This window comes from Protopterus annectens, chromosome 3.part1 (assembly GCF_019279795.1).
Source record: "Protopterus annectens isolate FY-2018-M chromosome 3.part1, PAN1.0, whole genome shotgun sequence".
NCBI lineage: Eukaryota > Metazoa > Chordata > Ceratodontiformes > Protopteridae > Protopterus > Protopterus annectens.
Window position 1 is genome coordinate 1,378,476,768 of NC_056732.1, and position 26,631 is coordinate 1,378,503,398.

General features: G+C 44.5%; 1 protein-coding gene across 1 annotated transcript in view; it reads left to right on the forward strand.

Moving 5' to 3' along the window:
- The window catches only part of OPLAH (5-oxoprolinase, ATP-hydrolysing), a 1,902,532-nt gene that overhangs the window by 937,079 nt on the left and 938,822 nt on the right, over positions 1-26,631 (forward strand). Inside the window, exon 9 of the mRNA XM_044067415.1 lies at positions 19,078-19,145. Coding sequence (XP_043923350.1) covers positions 19,078-19,145 — 68 coding nt within the window. The remainder of the gene's footprint in view (positions 1-19,077; positions 19,146-26,631) is intronic.

A 26,631-nucleotide genomic window follows, 5' to 3' on the forward strand; every position in this document is an offset into this window, starting at 1 on the left:
CTAGACCTGTCCCTGTTGAACCTGTCAGTTCCCAAAGAGAAGTTCCGGATGGTCACTTTGCAGTCCATCCTCCCCCTTCTAGGGGAGGATCACTGGATGTGCTCTATAGACCTCAAGGATGCGTACTACCACATTCGGATGGACAGACGATCCAGGAGGTTTCTTCGCTTCTGGCTGGGAGCCAGTCACTACCAGTTCAGGGTTCTTCCCTTTGGTCTCACCACAGCCCCCCAGGGTGTTCACCAAAGTGTTAGCAGTGGTTGCGGCCCACCTGAGGCTTCAGGGGGTGCAGGTCTTTCCGTACCTAGACGACTGGCTTCTCACCGCCCCAACAAGGCATCTACTCTCTTTGGCAAGAGACTTCTTCCTTCATCTAGCTCCCAAGCTAGGCATCACGGTAAACATAGAGAAGTCCAACCTGGTCCCTACTCAAACAATAGAATTTATAGGAGCCAGGTTAGACACGAGAAATTTAAGAGCCTTTCTCACAACCGACAGGGTTCGGAATCTGCGACTCCAGGTGCGGGCCATCCTTCACTCTGCTTCAATGGACACTTCAGGTGCAATGGTCATTTCTCTCCCTCCCCCTGTATCATCCCATTGCGATCAGCAAGGCTTGCAAGCGGTCTCTCTTGTGGTGGCTCAATTCTCCGGACCTCCACAGGGGCCGCCCCTTTTGTGCATCTCCCCCTCTCGCCACGGTGACCACGGACGCTTCCCGCCTCGGGTGGGTGGGGCATTTTGCCGGCCGGATGGTCCAAGGCACGTGGAGCGATTCAGAGACCTCCCTGCATATCAATGTTCTGGAAATGAGGGCGGTGCTCTTGGCATTGCAAGCACTTCACGCCCTCCTTCCCCTGGGAACAATTGCGATTCAATCAGACAACATGTCGGTGGTCTGGTACATCAACAAACAGGGGGGGAACCAGGTCTTACCCTTTATGCCGAGAAGCTATGAGAGTGTGGGAATGGGCGATCTCCACCAACCGCTTTCTCATCGCAATGCATATTCTGGGTCGGACCAACATCCTAGCAGACAAGCTCAGTCGCACCATTCTCTCCCCGTACGAGTGGTCTCTCAATTCTCAAGTAGCGAAATGTATCTTCGCACAGTGGGGGACTCCCTGTTGCGATCTCTTTGCCTCTTCTTTAAACGCCAAGTGCAACAGTTTTTTCACTCTAATCCCCCCTCCAGGGGATTCTCCGAGAGACGCTCTGGTGCATGCTTGGCCTCCCGGTCTTCTTTACGCATACCCCCCTCTACCTCTGATGCTACAAGTACTTCAGAAAGCCTCTCGGTTGGGGTGCAAAATGATCCTCATTGCCCCGTTCTGGCCTCGACAGATCTGGTTCCCTTACCTAAGGTCTCATTCAGTGAATCCACCTTGGATTCTAGATCCCATTCCGGATCTGATATCACACCCGTCGAACCTGCCAACTCCGAACCTGGACAACCTGAAGTTGACTGCTTGGCTGCTCCAGTTCCACTCCTAATCAGGACTCCCGGTATCTCGTCCCCAGTTAAGGGCATTCTGGTAGCGGCCCACAAGCCCTCTACTAGAAAAATTTACTGCAGTAAATGGAAGCGTTTCTCCATTTGGGCAGAGCGGCAAGACCTAGATCCTTTCACGGTTCCCCTTCCTTTGGTTCTAGATTTCCTTACTACTCTCTTTAATGATGGCGCCAGTAGTTCCACGGTCAAAGTTCAGCTGGCGGCCATATCTCATTACCATGTTGGACACGATTCAGGGCCTCTTATGTCGGCTGAGTTATGCAAAACCTTCCTAAAAGGCACCTTTTTGCTCAGACCCCCTGTCAAAGAAACGGTTCCCCCGTGGGATCTTTCCTTGGTACTTCAGGCCTTAACCGCTCCCCCCTTCGAACCTGCGGCCACAGTCGATCTTAAATACTTGTCCTTTAAGACTGCTTTTTTGGTAGCCATTACTTCGGCTAAGAGAGTTTCAGAGCTTCAGGCCCTGTCCATGAAACCGCATTATTTGATTTTTCATCCGGACCGGGTGTACCTAAGAATCAATCCCTCCTTTCTTCCTAAAGTAGCTTCGGAAGCTAACATTAATCAGTCCATCAACCTCCCTGTTTTCTTCCCTAAGTATCAAAACAAAGGCAAATACAAGCTGCATTCCTTGGATGTTCACAGGCAGCTTCGTTTTTACCTTCATAGGACAGCCGGTCATAGGCAATCAGACCAGTTGTTCATTTCTTTTGCCAAATTCAATCTGGGTAAACCAATTTCCAAAGTTTCTTTGTCACGCTGGATTTCTCAGTGTATTCTGTTGGCGTACCAAGCCTCTGGGAGGCCCGCACCGGAGGGAGTCCATGCTCATTCGACCCGGTCTGTCTCTACTTCAGCGGCCTTTAAGTCTAGGGTTCCTCTGGATGACATTTGTTCAGCAGCCACTTGGGCTTCATCTCATACCTTTATTACTCATTACAAGCTGGATGTCACTTCTAGAGGTAGAGCATCCTTTGGCTCCGCGGTGCTCTGGAATATCCTTCCATGATGGCCACCCAGGATTCAGGTAGCTGGGGACTCTGTCCCACAGGTTGCTGACAAATGAATTCTCCTACTTCAGATTTAGAAGTTATGTACTTACCATAACGTTCCATCTGAGTAGGTGGATTCATTTGTCTGCAACCATCCCGCCCTCCTATCCCCCTGGCCTTGTCAGTTTCCTGCATAGGGTGTGTTACCCTTTGGTTAGGGTAGTTGGTGCAGGGCAAACTCGATCTGAGGTCATATAGGGAGAGCAGGGCATTATGGGTGAGGGGAGGAGCTAGGAGCTCGGATCCATAGCTGGATAAACCATGCCGGTTTGGATCCAATATCGGATCCATACCCACAGGTTGCAGACAAATGAATCCACCTACTCAGATGGAACGTTATGGTAAGTACATAACTTCTAATTTTGTGAGCAGGCAGGTTGAGAAACTAACACTCAGTAATACTCCACAAAGAACTTTGGAAATCATAATAAAACAATAAAAAAGCTTCACAGTTAAGCCCCATATAAAAAAGAAAATTGTCAGTAAAAAACAGGAATTTCTTATGCAAATCACAAAACTAGGTTATGGCAATTGAAGGATAAAAAAAATAGGTGGTTAAAAATATGAATGCATAGCCATGCCAAAAGTTTTTGATAGATTAATTATTATAAACAATAAAAAAATTCGGAACTTCTTTCCTAGAAGTGGTATAGAGCCATTATACTCTGTTATTTTGATTGGCAAATTGGTACAATTATATGGAACTCATTTGAAGTTAGACTGTTAATGAAGTAATCAGTAAACATAGGAATTTTTGTTCCCATATGTTTTGTGATTGGTATTAAAGGGAGTATTTGATAATTTCACTGGAAGGTTATAATTCCTTCAATGTAATGTTAATACTCATCAAATGTTTCTGTTTATTAGGCAAAAAGGCAACATTTGCATAAAAATTTGAGTGGATACCAACAGGATGCAATGTCAGATTTTTGTCATTTGAGCCGTATTTTTAAATATTATTAAACCTTTGGTGGCACCTTTGATGACGGAGTTTCATAGTAAAAATCTGATCTATCACTAGTTATCAGCACTGCACTAGATTTCTGTGGCTCTTCATATCCTATTGGTGCTTCTCCTACTTTCAAAGTCCTGGTAAATACAACTTTCCAGATCTTTGTCACTTTCTTCACTCCTAGCTTCCAAGCTTCCACAGTAATGCCATCTGTTCCTAGAGACTATCCCATAGATTGGTTATACCTCACCATTTTTACCTCATCTCCTCCTGTTCTATTAGTAATTGAGCCTCATTTACCTCTAACCTTGGCATATTTAATTATTCCATAAATATTTCCATTTATACTTTGCTTTCCACATTTCTTTGCTTTATATAGATTTTTATAACATTTTCAAAATATTTCTAATACCTCTACAAGATCACTGTTGTTTTCCCTTGTCATGGGCTCCCTAAGCTTGGGAACAACCCTTTCTACTCTCTGTCGTCTAAGACATTGTACTAAAAGCTTTTGTGCTGTGGAGTTATTATGAAAAAATAAACAGTTGCTGTACAGCAGTCTTTCTAAACTCATGCATATTATCCAGGTAGTCCCTTATTTTCTGTTTAGCCCTTTGCATTTGTGCCTCTTCTTGTTCTGTGTGATTCCCACTACTCTGCAATACTTTAATCATTGTCAGTCCCTCTAAATAATTCTTGTTACTTCTTAACCATGTCTCTCTTTCTTTTATTTCTACCCTATTTTTAAACTCCACCTTCATTTTATTCCACTGCCTTAGTATATTTTCTGAAGAAAGACAGCAGGATTCCAAGAAGAAGGCCACAATGTCAAGGAATTATCCTGTTTCTGTTCAGGCTTTACCATATGTCTCTTTAGAAGCTAGTGAAAGCCCTGATGACTGTCCACTGCTTGCATTGGATTCCTCTGCCACAACTCCTTTGCAGGCCAGTATGGATCAGAATTCTCGCACAAACTATGAGGCTTTTCAAACCAACATCCCGGAAGAAAGTTGTGGTACTCCGGACACTGAGAGGGAACCAGACTGAGGGGGATTCCTTAAATCTTAGTCCAGGAAGAGATTCCTACTACGATCATTGAGTCTTGCCAAAGGACAAGGCTATTAAGGGTTGTAAGGCAGATGACCTGCTTAAGAAAACATAAAAGATCAAACATATTACACCTATTGCTAAAGATCCCTAATGTGAATGGCAGGATTTTACTTAAGGCTTGTTTAATGCCTTGATTGTCTTGAAACACCCTCAAGGGGTGTCATTCCCTGCTCCTCCCTGGCCTTCTATGCCTGTTAAGAAGGCAAAGGAACTGGACTCCTCAGATGAGGAAGGACCTAGATTCTGAGGAAGAATCCCTTGCATACTCCTTTCAGATTTCTTCTCCTCTAGACTGTGTCTCAGGGGAGGAGGATTCTTTGAGCCTGGATTCCCCCTTGGATTTCAGGATTCTATTGCTTGTATGATGGAGTACTTTAAGTGGGATTGTTCTTAGGTTTCTGACATCTAAAAGAAGAGAGATGCTATGAGCTTTTAGAAATGGAGGGTCCTAAGCGGTCTGCTGTTCCTGTTGTGCTGGATGCACTTTTGGACACCACATTTGCTGCCTTTGTAGCTCCTGAGTCTCAGCCCCCAGACCCTAAAATAACTGATAGGTTCTATAAGGTGCCTGAGGACTGCACATGTTTGTTTGTATCCTCCTTCTGATCCTGCTGTGGTTTCAGTCTTAATTGATATACCTTCTTCTAAGCTCTTTCTTTCTGATAAAGATGGTAGAGCTTTGGAAAGGTTGGGTAAAAAGTGTATACTGCTGCCACCTTGTATTTTTGGGCTTAGTTTCTATACCCAGATGACCAAATATGTCTTGTATCTCCTTTTTCAGGTACTAAGGTTATGTCTGATCTGCCTGATTCAATAGGGAAAGATTCAGCTCTTTCCCTGCTTGGGTCCCCTTCCCAGGTCACTTGTCACTCCATAAAATGCAGTTTCGATGCTGCTGATGTCTCTTCCAGGGCTGCTGCTTTTAGCTTTGTGTTGAGGCGTTATTCTTGGCTTCCTCTTTAGGTGTTGCCTGATGATATGAAAGCCAAACTTTAGGATGCTCCTTTGCATAATAAAAATATTTTTGTGACAGCTGCTGCTGATTTGTTCAAATCCCTCCGAGGTAAGAATAAGGCCATGCAGGAACTCAAGCATGTTTTTGTCTTTCCTATACTCAAATTTCAGAGGCGTTACCCTTCTACATCTACCTTTGTTCATAGGCAAATTCTTCCACCTCTCAAAGGTAAGAAGGGTCCAGGCGTATTCCTCCTGCTAGGTCCACCCAGCCTCTTACATCTTAGATGCCTTCTTTTCAGGACAAGCCTGTTTCTATTTGACATTTGCCTCCTCTCCCTCTCAGCTCGGTCCCCTCATGTCTCTGCCTTTCTCTGTCTCTTCCAAATTGTCAGTAGATCACCTCAGACTCTTGGGTGCTCTCTGTCATTCATCAGGGTACTTCATGATAATGAAATCTCTCTGTCCCTTTTCAGGCATTCCATTACTTCCTCTAAACTACCTCTGTCTTTTCCCAGAGGTTTTGCAGTCCCTTTTTGCTCAGTGAACCATTTAACCTGTTCCACCCACCCAAGTTGGAAGGGGTTTTTCCTCCAGGATGTTTTTGGTTCCTAGGAAGGAGGGGACTTGGAGATCAGTTCTGGATCTCTCTCCTCAATGCTTTTCTCAAGGTCACTTCTTTCAGGATGTGTCTTCAGACTTTGTTTCCTCTTCTTCTTCCTCAGGCCTTTTTAGTCTCTCTGGACCTCAGGGGTGCTTATCTGCATAATCAAATTTTACGTTTCACTGTTTCTTCCTGTCATTTTCAGTTCTCTGCTTTGGCCTTTCTACTTCCCTAAGGGTGTTTTGCCTTGCTCCTGTTATTGCCTTTTACAAGTTTTGGGAGATACAGAGATTCCCTTATTTGGATGACCTGCTTATTCAGGCTTCTTCCAGCAGTCTTCTGCAAGATCTTCGCTTTGCCACATGTCTTTTACAAAGTTTGGCATTCACCACCAATCTCAAGAAGTCAATGCTTATGCCCTCCCAGGATGACATTTTTCTCAGTTACAGGATTCAGACCATGCCCGTGTTGGCTTCTCTTCCTTCTCCCAAGGTCTGTCTTTGACCACCTTCTTCCAGTCTCTTCTTCTTTTGTCCTCCATTATGGTTTGTGAATTTCTCAGAATTCTGGGGTTTATGGCATCCACTATTCTCATGCTTCCATTTGCAAAGCTTCATATGGAGAAGCGTCAGTGGTACCTTATATCATTGTGGCTTCAACATTACTGTCTCTTGGAGTTCACTGTTCCTTTGCTTCCTTGTCTTGAAACTTGAGCTGCAGTGGTGGATTCAGTAAATTTTTCTCAGTTCGGTACTGCCCTTTCATACTCCAGTTCCTTTCCAAGAACCATTCATGGATGCCTCAGACCTGTGGTGGGGTAGTTCTTGTGGCCTTCTAAAAATTCAGTATCTGTGGCCTTTTCATTAGAATTCAGACCATAGCAACATAAAAGAAACGAGGGCATTGCTTCTGCGTTTTCAGTGTTTTCATTTCCTTTTTCTCCCCAGTCCTCTGAAAATCTTCATAGAGAATACCACTATGATGTGGTATAGCAACAAACAGGGGGGCTTACAAGGTCCTATCTCCTTTGCAGACTGTCTCTTCAGTGGCAGACTGAGCAGGTTCAGAAGACAAGCTCACAAATGGTTGCTTCACAGGTATGCATTCCTGGACATAGTCCATTGGTGGGGTATTCCTCTGGTAGATGTCTTTCCATATCACTGTTGCTGTAGTCTTTATCTAAGGGATCTCCTGCCAAGGATAGTCCAACATCCAGCCAGCGTGCCAAAGCCTTTACACTTACAAGTGTTGTATATCACATGTATGCACCCCTAGTTGCTCAACATAATGCTTCCGAAATTATCCAAATACAATTAACACTGAGCAAGACTGCAATTCAGGTTGTAGCGTGTTACAGATCACCGCCATGCCCCAGGACACCCACTCCATGTTTCTCGATATACCGGACAATGTTAAGTTACAGCCCAACACTCTAATTTTGGGAGATTTCAACTACCCCTCCATCAGCTGGGAAAACTGCTTGTATACTAACTCATTTGCCCAACGTTTTCTGGAATTTATCAGTTACAACACCCTGGACCAGCTTGTTCATACCCCAACCAGGGATAGCAACATCCTGGACCTGGTCATTACCAATATGGGTAATAGATGCTCCACGCCAGAGGTCAACTCCTCGCTGGTCAGGTCTGACCACAAGCTAATCACCCCCCTCCCCATTAAGGAAACCACCATAAAAAACTTCTCCAAAGCCAACTTCATGCTTCTTAAGTCAGAAGTGGCAAACTTCATTACACCCACACATATGGAAAATAGTGGCACGAATGCTGAATCATATACAAATGCACTGTATAAGCACATACACGAGTTCATGGACCGTGCCATCCCCAACAGAATCAAGACACTATCCTCCAGAAAAAGGAAGCCAGTTTGGTGGTCCCCTGCCATAAACAAGTTTTACAACAGAAGGAAGAAACTATTGTAGAAAAGAGTAAAATCCCATGACTGCAGGAACTCCCTGGTCAACCTCAGCAAGAAGCTGAGATCCCTCATAAAATCCTCCAAAGCTAGTTACGAAAATAAAATTGCCTTGAATTCTAAAGACAACCACAAAGCCTTCTACAGCTATGTCAAGAATCTCAATGGCAACACTCGGATCAGGTCTGAACTACAGCACAATGGCACTACATTTACAGAACCAACTTATATTGCCAACATCCTGGCAGACAGGTTCAGTGCTAAATTCACCCCCCCAAGGGCCCATCCCCATACTGGATGATTGCAAAGCCCCTGAATTCACGGTCGCACAGGTGAAGACCGCACTCTCCAAAGCCAAGAACACAGCATCTATGGGACCGAACAACATTCCAGGCTGCATTCTGCACGAAATACAGAATGAACTGGCACCCCACCTAAGTACCATGTTCAACCATAGCCTCACTTCAGGCTTTGTGCCTAAGGAGTGGTACACAGTGACAGTTGTCTCACTCCACTAAGTGGGTGCCACCACAGACCCCGGGAACTACCCCCCATTAGCCTGACGAGCCTGGTCTGCAAGGCCACGGAATACATAACCCTAGAGCTTATAAACAAAGACATAGATAACCTTCAAACTCTGGACCCCACTCAGTTTGGGTTTGTAAAGGGTAGATCATGCCTCCTAAACCTGATTGACTTCTTTGAAGCAGTCACTAGAGCCATAGACAAGGGTAAGGTAGTGCACACAGCCTATCTTGACCTCGCCAAGGCTTTTGACACCACCCCCCACTCTGCTATTTTAGATAAACTCACTGGACTAGGCATAAATCCCTTTGTCATGAGATGGGTGGCCAACTGGCTCACTAACAGAACCCACACAGTGAAAGTAGCAGAGTCCAAATCTGACTTCAGACCAGTGACAAGCGGACTACCACAGGGTTCGGTCCTGGGTCCTCTCCTGTTCGGTATCTACTTCTCTGAAGTCCAGGCTAATACAGCTGGTCTCTGGCTAATGAAATTCGCAGTTGACTACAAACTAGGAGCCATAATTGATTCACCTAAGGATGTGGACATTGTACAAAGAGGCCTCACTAAGACTGATGCCTGGTGTCAAAGTCATGGCCTAAAGCTCAGTGCCAAGAAGTGCATTGTCATCCCCATTGGGAAAAATACCGTACCCATGAACTACCACATAGGCAGTAGCCTACTAAACACTGAAAAGTGTGATAAAAGACCTTGGGACACAGGTGGATAGTAGTCTCTGCTTTGATAATCACATTGCCACAGTAGTTAGGAAAGCCTTCTACATGGCACATGTTATCACAAAGGGGTTCTCCTCCAGAAAAAGAGAGGTCATCATTCCTCTCTACTCATCCCTTATTAGACCCATCATAGAGTACAATGCAAAAAAAAAAAGTCACAATGTACAAACTGAAGCAGATAAACACAAAAGCCAGAAGAAGTAGCTGAATTGAACCCACTCAAAGTGTTGCAGGCTGCAAATCACCACACAGTTGTAGAATGCAGAATCCAATTTATTAACTTCAGACAAAAAATCCAAGGATGAGCGCTTTCGTTCAGAAAAATCTAGACTTCATCACTCATTAGACCCATTATAGAGTACAATGCCCCATTTGGCATGTACCTCGCAAGACATCTGCAACAGCTGGAAAGGCCACAGAAGTATCTCACTAAGAGGATTACCGGCCTCAAACAGATACCATACGCCGAGCATCTCAAAAAACTCTAGCTCTACTCCATTGCATATCGCCTACTCTGAGGCAACCTTTGCTTAACTTACAAAGCCATGTCTAACCCAGACCTGATGGGCATGCTACACTTAAAGAAATCCCAATTGCTACAAGCCACATGCTCTAGGGACCTAAACCTTGTCACCACAATAAACAGAACATGCTGGAGGGATAGATACCTGTCCCAGAGATTTCCCCTGCTATGCAATAGGCTGCCCATTTATGTCGAGCAAAGTTCCTCATTAGCCCTCTTTAAGAAAAATCTTGACAATTGGATGGGTAATAGGAAATTCACCTCGGGAATCACTGCTGTTGCTCTGCTTGACGGGGGCACAGGAAAATAATTTTCTTGGGTGGCGAAAGCCAGGGAACTCATTTGGCTAGGCTTGTATAGGCCCTAGGGCTGATAGCCTAGTACTTATCTATGAACCTACATGATGTACAACATAAAGGTAATGTACAGATGCATACAGTCAGAACTTCTTTGCCACTAGTCCAAACGCCATTGTTGAACGTCGGTTTGAACTCCCTTCCACATGATGGTTACCAAGCCATGGTTTCAAATAGGTGCCTTGCTGGGGTTTCTTCTCTTTCTTATTCTTTTTTTTTTTTTCATGTCATCCAGAAAAGGAAAATGTCAGTGTGGGAGGCAGATTCGCTATAAAGATTGCCATGACCAGTGTTCTGTTTGGTGCTTCACACAATCATACACAGTGCTGTATCTGCCAGTCCTTTATAGTCATCTCTCCTTCCTGTCCATATACCTGAAGAATCAACATCTTAAGTTGCTGGTTCAAGGTGCTGTGGTGGAATCCTCCCGTCTTGAGGGCCAGCCGTCTACCAAGAAGAAGGCTGATGTTAGGTCTAATCCAGCTGCTGTCCAGCTTCCATCGGATGTCTCGAGGCTGGTGAAAGCCCAAAGTCTGGTGGTTGATTAGGGTTCCTGTGATATGACCCCTTTGGAGGCTGGCATGGATCTGTTTTCTCACACGTTCTTGGAGGCATTTCATATGTCTGTATCTGACATTGAAGGAGAATCTTGCCTGATTATTTCTGAAGGACTGAGAGGGATTCCTCAGGTCCTAGTTAGGGAGGAGATTCTTACAACCATTATTGAGCCATGCCAGGGGGTCTGACAGTCCAAGGGTGTTTCAAGTGGATGTCCTGCAGAAAAACAAAGAAAAAACAAAGCATATTTCCCCTGTTGCTAAGGATCCCCAATGTGAATGGCCAGATTTCACTCAGAATTTATTTAATGTTTTGATGGCCTTGAAGGCTCCTCAGGTGCACTCTGTTCCTGATCCTCCTTGGTCTTCCACTCCACTCAAGAAGTGTAGGGAATTGGATTCCTTGAATGAGGACCTGGACTCAAGGGAAGAATCCTTTGCTTATTCTTCCCAAATTCCTTCCCCCCTTGGACTACAGTTCAGAGGAGGAGGACTCCATAAGTACAGATCCCCCACCCAGAAGAACTCTGTTTTGAGGATACCATTGCCCATATGTTGAACTATTTTAAGTGGGATTGTTCTGAAGTATCTGAGATTCAGAAAAGATATGAGCTCCTTCAGATGGAGTCTCCTAAGCAGTCTGTTCTGTTCTGGCTGCCCTTCTGGATACTTTATTTACAGCACCTGTAGCCCCTGATTTTCAACCCTGTGCACCTAAGAAGCCAGATAGATTCTAGAAAGTGTCCAAGGAGTACAAATTTTTTATAAATACCCTTCTGCTGATCCCTGTGTAGTGTCAGTCTTCTCTGACAAGTCATTCAAGTTATTGTTCTCTACTAAGCTGTTGTCTTCTGGTAAGGATAGTAGGGCTATGGAAAGGCTGGGCAAGAAAGTTTACACTGCTGCCATTTTGAGTCTAGTAGCTGATAGCCCTAAAGGACATATAACCAGGTATGTCTTGATTCTCCTTTCTCAGATTTCTAAGGTGACTTCTAACCTTCATGACTCTGAGGGGAAGGCTTCGACCCTTTCCCTTTTGGGCTCTACTTCTCAAATTACGTGCCATTTAATCAAATGCAGTTATGATGCAGCTGATGCCTCTTCCAGAGCTGCTGTCTTTGATTCAGTTATGAGGTGTTATTCTTGGCTTCATCTTCAGGCTTTGCCTGATAACATTAAGGCCAAACTTTTGGATGTTCCTTTGGATAATAAAAATGTTTTTTGGATCTGCCACTGCTGAACTTTCCAAGTCTTTCCATGACAAGGGTGAAGACTTACAGGAGCTGAAACATATTTTGTTTCTCCTATTCCCACGTTTCAGAGTAATTATCCTTTTCAGTCTACATTTATTTGAAGGTAATTGTTCCTCCTACTAAAGACAAGAAGGGTTCTAGGTGGGTGCCATAGTTAAGTCTACTCAGACTTCTGCTTCCCAGAAGCCTGCATTTCAGGACAAGTGGGGTTTTATTTGACAGTTTGCTTCCTCCTTCCCTTGGCCAAGTTTCCTTGCCACTTCATCTGTCCATGTCTCTTCCAAATTGGCTAAGAATCTTTTAAGACTCTTGGGTTCTGTCCATTATCTGTCAGGGATATTTCATGGTTTGGAAGTCCTGATCCTTCTTGGGAATAGCTCTTTAATTTCACAGAGGTCCTTCTGTCTTCTTTGGCTCACTGCACTATTCAAGGCATGACTCCTGCCCAAGTGAGGAAATAGTTTTATTTCCAGGATGTTTTTGGTCCCATCAAAGGAGGGCATATGAACACCAGTTCTGGTTCTTTCCAGGCTGAAACTTCCTCATCATTTCTTCCATTCAAATGTTATCTCTGCAGACACTGTTTCCTCTTCTGCTACCCCAGGCCTTTCTGGTATCTCTGGAGCTCAAGGTTGCATACCTTCATATCCCCATCTATCCCCTGTTCAGGACAGTTTTACATTTCTGTGTCTCTTCCTTGCATTTTCAATTCTCTGCTTTGCCCTCTGGCCTCTTTGCTGCCCCAAGAGTATTCACCAAATGCCTAGCTCCTATCATTGCTTTTTGTAGGGTTTGAGGTATTTGGATCTTTCCCTGTCTAGATGATCTGCTTAGTCAGACTCTTTCTCCCAACTCTCTGTTTTATGATTTCAGGTTTACTACTTCCATGTTAGAGTCAGGGGTTCACCATAAACTTCCAGAAATCAGTTTTGATACCTTCCCAGGGCCATATTTCCCTTGGGTGCAGACTTTGGACAGTTCCCTTGCTGGCTTCTCCGCCTGACCCCAAAGCTCCATCTCTAATAGCCTTCTTTCAAACCCTTCTTTCTCTGGCATCCATCACAGCCAGGGAATTTTGCAGGGTGCTTTGGTTCTTGGCTTCCACCATTCTCATGCTCCCTCTTGCCAGGCTGCATTTGAGGAAACTTCAGTGGTACCTCAAATTAGTGTGGCTTCAACATTGCCACCCCGTGGAGTTCCCAGTACCATTTCTTCCATGCCTCAAACTCTAGCTTCAGTAGTGGATTCATCAACTTTCTCTCAACCCAGGGCTTCCTTTTCAAACCCCATTTCCCACCCAGGAGCTCTTTACAGACATCTCAGACTGGGATGGGGTGCCTCCTGTGGCCCTCTAAAGCTTCAGGATCTCTGGCCTCATCAGAGGTCAGACCACACCAACACAAAACAGATGAGGACTCTGTTTCTGGCTTTGCAAGTCTTTCATTCCCTCCTCCTTTCCAGGCAGCTCAAAGTTTTCACAGACAATACCACAGTGATATTGTATGTCAACAAGCAAGGGGGCACAAAGTCCTGTCTTCTTCGCAAACTAGCTGTATGGTCTGGGATCTAGCTATCCAATATCAAATGGCTCTTCAGGCAGTTTGCATTCCATCAGAGCACAATCCAGTGGCAGACTCCTTGAGCAGGTCCAGCACACAAAATCATGAATGGATGCTTTACAGAGATATGTTTCTGGACATTGTCCATTGGTGTGTATTCCTCAGGTAGACCTTTTTGTCTCATCTCTGAACAGAGAACTTCTGTTCTGTTCCAGAGTTCCAAGTCCTCTGGCATGGAAATGGATGCCCTGTCTTTTTCTTGGAAGGGGATGTTTCTGTATGCCTCAGCCCCTTCCTCTGTTACAGCAAGTTCTGCACAAAATCAGGCAGGACTGTCCCAAAATCTTGTTGGTGACTCCATTTTGGCTCAGGCAGTATTGGTTCTCCCATCTTTCTCACTTGGCTAGGGGCAGTCATCACAAGTTACCTCACCTGATGGGTCTACTCATACAGGACAATGGGGTCTTTCATCTGTCCTCACTTGGCCACTCTTCAAATGACACTGTGGGTGACGGGGATTTGATTCCTTTTAGGTACCTCTTTTCTGAGTATGTGCTACAGGTTCCGCAGGAGGCTAGGAAGCCCTACACCAGAAATCATACATGTCTAAATGAAAGACATTTTCTGTCTGGTGCCTCTGCAGCCATTAGGATACCCTATCTGTGGAGGTTGCTCTATTTCTCTGTTACTTGCATGATCTGCTCCATGCTGGGTTGGCATATTCTTCAGTTAAAGCTCTCCTGTCAGCAGTTTCTACTTGTATACTTTTGACTCCTCCTCTGGTCTCCCAGGAAGCCTATTCCGCCTTCCTGGGACCTCAGTTTTGTACTTGAAAAATTGACTCAGGCTCCTTTTGAGCCTTTTGCTTCAGTTTCCGTACAACATTGTACTTGGAAGACTATTCTTCTTTTGCCCGTCACTTCAGCCAAGAGGATGTCTGAAGTTCAGGCTTTTATGGCTATTCCTCCTTTCTTAGTTTTTCACCGAAACAGTGAGTCTCTTCTTACTAATCCTTCTTTTATGCCCAAGGTGGTCAAAGAGTTGTTTGTTCATCTTCTTTCCTTTTCTCCTTCTCTGCAGTCTGCCATTGAGAAGATTCCTTATACCTTGGATTGCATAGACAACTCGGATGTTATTTGGATAAAACTAAAGTTATTTGCAAATCTGAGCAGCTTTTTTTTTTCTTTTCATCCCAGGACCTTAGGATTGGCTGTTCCTAAACAATCTCCTCTTGGATTTCTAAGGCTATTTATTTATTTTTTGTTCTTTTCATGGAAAATGTCTTTCCTGATCTGTAAAGGTGCACACCACTAGGACAGTTGCCTCCTCTGATGCTTTTTTCATGGGTTTGGATACCAATTCCTCACTGAGGCTGCTACTTGCTCCTCTGGTCATACTTTCACTAAGCATTACAAACTAGATGTTATTTCCAGAGCCAGGCAGGCTTTGCCAGGGATCTTTTTTGCCATACTTTTCCCAGGCTTCCTCTTGAGCTCTTGTACTGTTCCTTAGGTAAAGAATATCGCAACAGTGATATGGAAGGAGAGACTACAGTTGTGTAAAACCTTACCATAACAATAGATGTCCTTCTCTTCACTGTTGCAGTATTTATTTTGTCCCTCCTATCCCTCTATTTTATTTCTTGCCCTGTAATTTCTTCTGTCCTGGCCAATGAGTCCTTCATCTTCTTTTTCCTTTTTACCTTCTGGATACACATGTTTTCTTTGTCTCTAAGGACATTCTGTTCCTCCTGGGGATTTTTCAGTTCTGAGTGTGTGTGTCTGTACTTCACCTTTATGCCCTATGTCGTGCATGGGGATCACACATGTGATGTATGACATCTATAAGTGATGAAGGCTTTGGTATTCTGGCTGGACATTGGGCTGTCCTTGACAGGAGATCCTTTAGATAAAGAATACTGCAAGAGTGATGAGAAGGACATCTACTGTTGTGATATGATTTTACAAATCTGTACTATCTTTTTGCCTCCCCTGAACAGACAACTTCAGTCTTTACCTTGGAAGGGAGTGTTTATCTGTGCCTTTCCTTCCCTTTGCTGCCAGGAGTTCTGTACAAGAATAAGCAGAACTTTCTAAAAATCTTGTTGGTGACTCCCTTTTGGCCCAGACAGCGCCGGTTCCCCCTACATTTTATGTGGCTAGGGGCAATCACTACAAGTTATCAAATTGGGTGGATTCTCACACAAGAGAGGGGGCCTCTTATCCATCCTCACCTGTCCACTCTTCAAATGACACTGTATGTGTTAGGATTTTGATCCATTTTAGGCACTTCTTTTCTGAGGACATGCTTCAGGTTCTGCAGTAGGCCAGGAAACCCACTACTAGAAAAACATACATGACTAAATGGAAAAGATTTTCTGTTTGGTGTCTTTCTTGCTGTCAGGGTCCATTCTCAGTAGGGGTTACTCTGTTTCTGTCTTATATGTGTGATCTGCTGTAGGCTGGCTTGGCATATTCTTCAGTTAAAGCTCACTTGTCAGCTGTCTCTGCTTGTCTACCCTTTAACCCTCCTTTGGCACCTCTTTTTGAGGTCAAGCAATTTCTGAAAGGTGTCCTTCATATCAGGCTACTGAGAAAACCTATTCCTCGTCTTCCTTGGGACCTCAATTTTTGCTCTTGAAAAATTAACTCAGGTGCCTTTTGAACCTACTAGTTCAGCCTCCTTACAACTTTGTACTTGGAAGATTGCTCTGCTGTTGGCTCTTACTTCTCCAAGAGAGTGCCAGAGCTTCAGGCTCTTAGGGCCATTCCTCCTTTTTTAATTTTTCACAGCAACAGTATTCCTCTTCATACTAAGGTGGTTAATGTGTTGTCCCTTAATCAGTGTATTCCTCTTTCTTCCTTTTTCCTTCTCCACAGTCTGCCATTGAGAAGGTTCTCTACACTTTGGACCTACACAGATAGCTGAGATATTATTTAGATAAAAATGAAGGTTATTTGCAAATCCAAGCAACTTTTTATTTCTTTTTATTCCAGGACTTTGTGTTTAGCTGTTTCCAAGCAAACCATTTCCTCCTAGACCTCTAAGGCCATTTCCTCATGTTATGACTTTCATGGAAAATGTCTTTCTTTTTTTTTTAAGGCACATTGTACTAGGGCGGTTGCCACTTCTAGTACCTTTTCTAAGGGTTTGGATACCAACTTCTTCCTTGCTACTTGGTTCTTTGCTCATATGTTTACTAAACATTACAAATTATTTTGTTTCCAGGACCAGGGCAGATTTTGCCAGGGCTAGCCTACATGGGTTTGTAGAGGGCTCTTCTATGACTTCCTCCTCTTTCCAGTCTTCCTAGCTCTTGTACTCTTCTTTCAGTGAAGAATACTAAAGCAGTGATGTGGAAGGACTTAGTACAGTTGAGTAAAGTCTTATCATAACGGTAGATGTCCTTCTCTTCACTGCTCAAGTATTTGGTCCCTCCCTCCTTCCCTCTCTGTTATGGCTGTTGCCCCTGTCTTTTATTACCCTCCTTACTGAGGGGATTTCGCTTCCTTTCTCATCTGAACTTTTTTTGCCTTTTGTCCTTGGGAATACTTTTTTTCTCTTGGGGCAGTACAGTTCTGAGTATTTGCATATGCCACCTTTATGTCCTGCGTCTTATATGGGGAGCATACGTGTGATGTATAGCACCTATAAAATCCAGAGGCTTTACTGACCGGAGGTTGGGCTATCCTTGGCTTGAGATCCCTTCAATGAAGAATACTGCAACATTGAAGAGAAGGACATATATTGTTATGGTAAGGTTTTGCACAACTGCACTTTCTTCTAGTCAACTCCTGTGCTTTTTTCTGTGTCTCCAACATTTTCCTTGGGAGCACTGGCAAAGGTTTCAGTGGCATAGTCTCTGCAAGAGCTTTATTTATCAGAAGAATAAGAAGCAGAATCCCCCTTCTGTTTGATAGCTCAGTTTTTGTTGGACAGACTTTTATATTTCCTCTTTAACATGTTCTGCATCAAAAAATGACTTTGACTCGCCAGGAAAAAAATATTCTGAAGATAACTGTATATAGCAGATTGAATCTCATGCCTGCTTCTCAAAATTCCCTGATTGCTGGAATAAATATTTCCTCTTCTTCTGCCTGGTATACAATAAGTAATCGTTTTCCACAAACACTCTACTGTCTCCTTCTGCCACAGTTTTATCAGAATCAACTCTTTCTGGCTGGTAAGATTGTATTTTTACTATTAGAAAACAAGTAATCTCCGTGGTAAACACCAAAGTTTCAAACAACTCACTAAACAAGTATAGTGGGTCCAAAAGCAAAACAGTGTAAGAAACTTCTCTGTGTGGAAGATTTTTAATCCATACAAATCTAGTTAATCACTGTATACTAATCAGATCAGATAATGGTAGAAGAAGTAGCGAACTTAAACTCGTCCTAAGTAAAAAAAAATAATAAAAATATATAATTTGAAATATTATACAGAATTACTAAGTATTCGAAAGTAATCCAAGCAGGGTAGACAGTCTTGGCTGCTTTCTCATGGCCAGGTTTGGAGGAAATACACAATGTTCACTTTCAAATAACTCCTGCAGTGGAATACCAGTCCAGTTGCTTATTTGTGCTTTCATAAAATTAATGGTCTATTCTGTCCAGTTTCTGTAGTACAGCAGAACATCTCAGGTTTTCCTTATGTGCTTTGTCCTATAATTCTACCATTTTTTGAAATATCTCTTCTTGAGTAGTCTCACACTCAGTCACCCTTTTCTTCATTTTGACTTCTGATTTTTGCAATTTTATCAGCTCATCCAAATATCTGTTTAAAGCTTCTTCCATCATTTCCAGCCTTTTGTTGTTTGAGTTTATATACTCCTTCAATGATTCCTTTGCTGTGAGCACATTTGACATAGTTTTCCTCTACATTGCTGTAAGTCATGTCTTTCATCAGAATTGGAGCTTTAACTGCTTTCTGCTGTACAGCTGCAAGATTCTTCCCAGCCAGTGTTTTCTCCTCACCTTTTGTGGCTGATTTTCTTTCAGGTTCTCAAAATGTCTTCTTTGCTGGCATTCAAGCAGTGCACTTACTAGCCAGTAACCAAAATTTACCCCAAATGACAAATGCACGGGCTCTGTCTTCTGAGTTTCTCTTTTCACAGTGGGAGAACTGAAATTAAGCTGTTACTCAGTGTGCAGCCATCTTTTAAGCCTTCCACAGTATTTTGTACTTTGTCAGGTTTGGTAAAAAATCCATATCTTGTGAGGATCGTTTTCTGATACGTAATGTGTTGGCCCACGTATGGGGAGGTTAATACATGTTGCTGTGCGGCAGCTGCATAATGATTAGTTTAGGAACAGTACCTAACATACATAAAGACTGCTTATTCTTTAAAAGCACACACTAATAGTAAATTGCCTTTTGTAGTTTGTTTGCTTACACTGTGTATTTTAGCCTTTGATGTGCATATCTGCTCTCCTTATCTATTACAGATCAGGACTTTTTGTTGTTGGCCCAGAATCTGCAGGAGCTCATCCAGGACCTTCTTGCTATCGTAAAGGTAACTCTCGAGTCTGATGCTTAATGTTGCATGATAATTTTATTTAACTAAAAACAAATGGGATAACGGATTTGTAGAACTACAGATCTGATGTTGTCCTTTTCATTCTACTTCACTGCTGGGTTTGGATCCGATCCTTGGAGCCGACTCGGATTCTTCCACCAGAATACCATCTATTCCTGGAAACTTTCCTGCATCACCATTTTTATCTCATTTCCTCCTATCTTAACTATGTTTGTCTTTTTCTTGAATATTTTATTCAGGCAGGACATGAAGGACATTTAAGGTATGCATTATAGAGCGTATGTCCAAAGTAACTTATGTCAGGTACTTAAATGTCGGTTAAATGTGTAACATTTTCTACTGTTAAATTTACTGGAGTATGAAATGGGAAACTTGCATCACAAGTTGATGATGCATAGAACTAATGTATTTCTAATTTGAGGATACTTGGGTATTCCTCTTTTTTTTCATATTAATTTTTTTGTTTTATAAATTATAACTAGGCATTTGATCTGATAGGTCATTTGTAGCCGCAGCAATTGATGCCATTTCCATAAAAGACTATGGTGAGAAACTATCTGTTCATCCAGATGGTGCTTGAAGGGGGTGACTACTTTGTTTAACATACTTGGGGAGTATGTCCCATAGGAGTGAATTCTTTGACTGAGGCTTCTATCTTGCCAGCAGACTGTATTTATATTATGATGAAGGCTGAAGACTTTTCTGCAGGTATTCATGATGTTCTTGGTTTTGCAAACATGAAGACAGTTGCTCTAGACAGGGTTGTTTGAGGCCTTATATGATAGAATGAGATCATCCTTAAGGAGTGTATATGAGACAGAGTACAGAGATAGGGTTTTAAGGCATTCCACATCGATAATGGCCCACAGACTCTTTTTCTTCTTATTAAAAAATATATTTTTTCAAGTGTCTGGACAGGTATACACTAAAGTGAGTGTTGTATTCAGTAACCAGCCTAATAAAGTACGAGTAGAGGGCACACTGAGTAACAGCTTGATGTTAAGTTGTCAATCTCGCCTTCATTCTTGCTGGATGGGTTCGGAGCCGATCCTTGGCTCCGACTCGGCATACTAAAAGATTGAGAGCTAATTCCACCGGCTCGAGGCTCCCCTATATCCCACAATGCTAGGCGGTAACTACTCAGATCTCGTTTGCCGCTATAGCTGACGAGGTGCTCTTCTACCGGCTCAGGCAGGTTAGTTTAAATATTACCTTTTGGTATTTCATAAACTCTTTTCTGGTTTATATATTTAGCCCCTTTTAGTTTATATTACACTTTAGATTTCTCGACTCCCTTCTTTGTCGAGTATATATTGTTTTTTCCCCTTCTCCCTTATCTTAGGCCTTCGGCCCTCCCTTCCCCAGTCCTTAGTGACTAAAGTTAGTATTTCCTTTTTTGTACTTTAAGGGCTTTTGTGTGTGTGTGTGTTTATAGCCTTTAGTTTTAACTTAAATAATCTTTTATTCAGAGTGTGTTTGTGTTGTGACAGACATTTCCTCGATGTCTAAGGAAAAGGTCTCAGGCTTCAAGAAGTGTGATTCGTGCTGTCAGAAAATGTCTCTGACAGACGGTCACACTTCTTGTGTGTATTGCCTGGGGCCTGTGCACCTGCAGGACTCATGTGCTGTCTGTCATGGCTTCAGCCCTCGAGTCCTGCAGGAGCGTAAAAACAAACTCATTTTACGGGGTTTGTTGAAACCTGAAGGCCCCCCGACTCAGTCCAGTTTGGGAAAACCTTCTAAGGCTTCAAAACAGTCGACTCCTGCTCTTGAGTCGACTGTACAGGTGTCTAAGCAGGTTCCGACATCGGCTCCGGCCGGAGCCGATGTTCTTGGGCCAAAGACTATTACCTCGGCTCCGGCTGGAGCCGAGGCTGTTAAAGTTTCATCGGCTCCGATACCATCGGAGCCACATGCAAAAAAGAGATCAAGATCCCCTTCTGGATCTACCTTTACTATTACTTCGGCTCCGGCTGGAGCCGAAGCTAGCAAATCCCCATCGGCTCCGATACCATTATCGGAGCCATCTTACAGGAAGAGATCCAGGTCCCCCTCTATCGGTTCCATACACTCGGCACCAGGATCTCCTCTCCTTTCGGAACGGAGCCACAAATCACATTCCTCTCGGTCTTCCAGGTTGTCAGACCATGACTTGCAGAGGGTGGTGAGTAGACTTCTTAAGTCCGAGGCACTAGCCCAAATGCTCCATAGCCCGACTCATCAGTCGTTGGCTATTCCAGTCCCTCAATATATTCCTCCTCCGACTCCTTCGAGTTCGGAGCCAAGGCTTGTTGGACCTATCACTGTCGGTGCGTCGGATCCGATACCATCGTATTCGGCTCCGTCGTCCACTCCGATCTCCTCTTTGGAGGGATCTCGGCGCCGGGCTTCCATCGTCGGCTCCGAGGGGGCGAGTGGCATCGGACCCTTGTCCGACCCCGTTCTCCCTCTCGGAGCTTCGGCGCTGGTGAGTTCGGCTCCGACATCGGCTTCGGAGCCGTCTCTGTTGGTGCCGGGAGGGGTTCTTGTCTCTTCGGAGCGAGGGCCTCTGACCTTGCCTGATAGGGATGCCTTCGAGGTCATGCGGAGCGTGCTAGAACCGGGTTCTGCCCCGCAGTCAGTTCCTTCAGCTCCTCCTTCTACAGTGCCTGCGGAGATTTCTGCTCACCCCCTTGTTTTACACCGTAGAGAACCAACTCCTCAAGTTTCCCCATTGGGAATTTCCTCCTCTTCCGAGGTCCCTCCTGACCCTGCTGGAGATCCCCCTAGGAAGAGGCAGTGCAAGAGGAAGCACATTGACTCCCCTGAGTCTATCACCTCTGACACTGACTTGGAGGAATCCGAAGGGTCCCCACGTTCCCCCTCTGAAGATGTCTCCTTTGCAGACATCCTAGAGATACTCAAACAGAGGGGAAATTGGCCAGCCCTTAACCCTTCGGAGGATGAGTCGGTGTATCTTGAGGCGTTTGGTTCTCACCCTTCTACCTCCTGGGTGTCCCCTCCCTTTGACCCCCTTATGGAAGTGGTGGCAAGGAAGGCGTGGACGGCTCCTGACTCAGTGGAACCCACCCCGAGGAGACCATCCAAATTCATCACTGCTCCCTCAGGCAAACAGTTTCTTTCCAAAGGTGTCCCGGTTGATGCTATGGTGGTGGCTGCGGCCACAAAGAAGGAACTAGCTGATCCTTCTGTTCCTGTCCATCCTCCTAATAAAGATTCTAGGACCATGGACAGGTATGGCAAGCGGATGTTTTCGTCAGCGACCTTTTCTATGCGGTCGCTGAACTACTTATGCCATTTCACCCGTCTCCAAAGAGATTTACTCAAGGATATGGGTGAATTGATGAAGGATCCTACAGCTGAGGGGTTCAAAGACACAATGAACTCCCAGTTGGCTACCCTAAATTCAATAGTGAACTCTTCCATGTGGCTGGTTTCATACGCAGCAGATGGAGCGAGTAGATCTGCAGGCACAGGCATTGCATTACGAAGGCACGCCTGGATGCGACTGTGTAATTTTGCGGACCCTTTCAAGGCGTCCTTCACCAACTCCCCCTTTGACGGATCATCTTTGTTTGGTCCACAGGTGAAGGATACATTGACCAGGTGCGAGGTGGAAGGTAAGACTCTCTCTGCCGTAGGAGTCCGTTTTTCCACCCCTTCTAGACCCTATCCCAAAGGTCAGAGGGGGGGAAAGATGTGGTTTCGCAAACAATCTCAGGGAGTCTCATCTGACGCACAGGGTCGATTCCCCTCTAGAGGCAGAGGGGGGAACAATAATCGACGCCGCCCCAGAGGCAGAGGAGGTCCGCAAAACCAGGGTAGCAGAGAAGTGTTCTCTGACAAACCCTTTCAGCACCCCTGAGGGGCTGCCCGGCTGTCCGCCTTCGGAGGCAGTCGGGGGAAGATTATCGCTGTACCCAGAAGCCTGGCTTTCCCTAACTCAAGACAAATGGGTACAGTCGATCATATCCGAGGGTTACAAAATTCCCTTTATTCACATCCCATCTCAACCAAAAAAATCCCTTCCAGATGTTCCACCCGGTCTAAGGGAAAAAGCAGCTTTGGAAGTTTCAAAGCTGCTATTAAAAAGAGTCATCCAACCAGTCCCAGCAGACCAGCAAGGATCCGGAATCTACTCCAAATTCTTTTTGGTACCAAAAAAAACAGGGGACTGGAGGCCCATTCTAGATCTCAGTCATTTAAACAAGTTTGTCAAGAAAACAAAATTCCGGATGGTCACGCTACAGTCCATCCTACCCTTCTTGGGTCAGGACAATTGGATGTGCTCTATAGATCTTCAGGACGTGTACTATCACATCAAAATGAACCGGCGCTCCAGGAGATATCTCCGCTTCAGGCTAGGAGCCAGTCACTATCAGTTCAGAGCCCTGCCCTTTGGTCTCACTACAGCCCCCTGAGTGTTCACCAAATGCATGGCAGTGGTCACGGCTCACTTGAGGCGCCAGGGATTCCAGGTGTTTCCATATCTGGACGATTGGCTCCTTACGGCCACCACCAGGCATCAGCTTTTACTATCCAGAAATTTCACCGTGCAAACCTGTCAAGCTCTAGGCATATCAATAAATTTCGAAAAATCTGCCTTTTCGCCTTGTCAGTCTATTACTTTCATAGGCGCCAAATTAGATACGCAGACTCTTTCAGCAACGCTCACAGAGCAGAGGGTTTTAGACATTCGGAACCAAGTTTCCCTACTATTGAATTTGGTCAAAGTCAAAGTCAGACTGGTGTTAAAGGTATTGGGACTCATGGCGGCAGCTATTCCTCTTCTCCCCTTAGCTCGCTTTTACATGAGAATCCTCCAGTGGATGCTCTTTACCCAATGGTCCTTTCAGCGGCTCCCAATGTCCCATTCCATACTGATCACTCAGAAACCAACTATCTTGGTGGGTCACGTCACCTCAACTTCTCCAAGGAAGACCCTTCTCTCTCCCCCCTCCAGTTGCCACGTTGACAACAGATGCCTCCCTGATCGGGTGGGGGGGGCATTATCAGGGCAGGACAGTCCAGGGCACATGGCAACCCTTCGAGTGCCACTTGCACATAAATGTCCTAGAGATGAGAGCAGTGCTTCTAGCGTTGCAAGCCCTACACGACTCTCTTCCCATAGGGACTATTGCAATTCAGACGGACAACATGTCCGTGGTGTGGTACATCAACAAACAAGGCGGAACCAGGTCATACCCTTTATGTCGAGAAGCACTCAGACTTTGGCAATGGGCGATCTCTTCTCAACGTTTTCTGACGGCGACGCACATCCCCGGGAAATCCAACGTCATTGCAGACAGATTGAGCAGAGCAATTCTCATGCCACACGAGTGGTCTCTAAAGACATCAGTTCTAGAGGAGGTATTTCTAAGATGGGGTCATCCTTGCTGCGATCTTTTTGCTACTCCCCAAAACAGCAAGTGTCAAGACTTCTTCACGCTCTTCCCGTTACCAGGCCAACCCACCAGAGACGCTCTAGTCCACGATTGGCCCCGGGGACTTCTGTATGCTTTCCCCCCCTTTCCATTGATACCTCGTCTAATTCAGAAAGCCATCGCATTGAGAGTGACTATGATCCTCATTGCCCCTTACTGGTCTCGACAGATATGGTTCCCCTTTCTTCATCGTTACCTTTTGGAGCAGCCTTGGCATCTGGACCCAGTACCAGACCTGATTACCCATCAGTCGGGTCAGCTGCACCAATCTCTGTCTTCCCTAAACCTCACAGCATGGTTTCTCCAATTCCTACCTTAGCCAGGCTTCCCTCAATATCTCGCTCGGTCAGAGATATATTGATAGCCTCTCACAAATCCTCTACTCGGAAGATTTATACTAGTAAATGGAAACGTTTTTCCTTTTGTTCATCATCGAAAAACATTGATCCTTTTACTGCATCTATCCAATCCATTTTAGACTTCCTGGCGGAACTTTTTCATTTAGGATCTTCTCCGTCAACCATCAGAGTTCAGTTGGCTGCCATTTCTAATTTTCATGTGGGGGTTTCAGAATCCAGCATAATGGCTCACAAGCTCTGTAAGGCCTTTCTAGGAGGTGTATTTCTCCTCAAACCTCCGATCAAAGACCCTCCACCTCAATGGGATTTAAACTTGGTTCTGGCATCTTTAATTCTCCCCCCCTTTGAACCAGCGGCTTCATGTTCTCTGAAATTGCTTTCCTGGAAGACACTTTTTCTAGTGGCCATTACTTCAGCGAAAAGAGTTTCAGAATTACAAGCCCTCTGCAGTCGTCCTCCTTACCTAGTTTTTCACAAAGACAGAGTATCTCTCCGGACGAACCCATCTTTTTTGCCAAAAATCTCCTCTCAAGTTAACCTAAACCAGGTTATTGATCTCCCCGTCTTTTTCCCTAACTATTCAAATAGATCAGAGCAAAAGCTGCATTTTTTGGATGTTCATCGCCAACTGAGATATTACTTAGACAGAACTAAACAACTCAGGAAATCTGATCAATTGTTTCTGTCATATGCAGAAGGAAGACTAGGCCTTCCAGTTACCAAAGTGTCTCTGTCTAGATGGTTAACTTCTACAATTACCTTCATCTATGAGATTAGACATCAGAAATTACCCTCAAGACCTAGAGCTCACTCAACCAGGGCATTAGCTACATCCATTGCCTTTCAGGACAGGTTGCCAATAGACTCAATCTGTGCAGCAGCCACATGGGCTTCTCCTCATACATTCATTTCACATTACAAATTGGACATGGTTTCCAGAAGCCATGCCAATTTTGGTTCCACTGTTCTCAAGAGTCTGTTCCGATAGGCCACCCGGGATAAGGTGCTAGGGACGCGGTCCCATCCAGCAAGAATGAAGGCGAGATTGACAACTTAACATTAAGAAGTTATGTACCTACCATAACGTTCCATGTTAGTTGTCTTCTCGCCTTCTTTCTTTCGCCCTCCCTCCTTCCCCCAAGCCTGGACAGACCGACAGGGATTGTTTGTGTTTCTTCTTCCGAATCTTGTTACTCCATGTTGCAGACTAGTATTGCTTGGTATAGCTACCAAACGAGATCTGAGTAGTTACCGCCTAGCATTGTGGGATATAGCGGAGCCTCGAGCCGGTGGAATTAGCTCTCAAGCTTTTAGTATGCCGAGTCGGAGCCGAGGATCGGCTCCGAACCCATCCAGCAAGAAAAAAGGCGAGAAGAAGACAACTAACATGGAACGTTATGGTAGGTACATAACTTCTTATTTCTAGCTCTCCCAGTGTGAAAACAGAAACTTAGCAGAGAAGGCCAGTAAACTTGTGTTTATGGGTAAATTTCAGTAACTGGTAGTAAGTGGACTGCCTGGATGCCATGAATAAAGAAATACAGAAGACCTGAAAAAATCATATACAAAAAGTGAGGAAAAAACACTGACTGAGAGTTCTGCAGCTGTTCAGCAAAAAGCAATGCAACCTTCAGACATGACTTCCAATAACCTACAGTA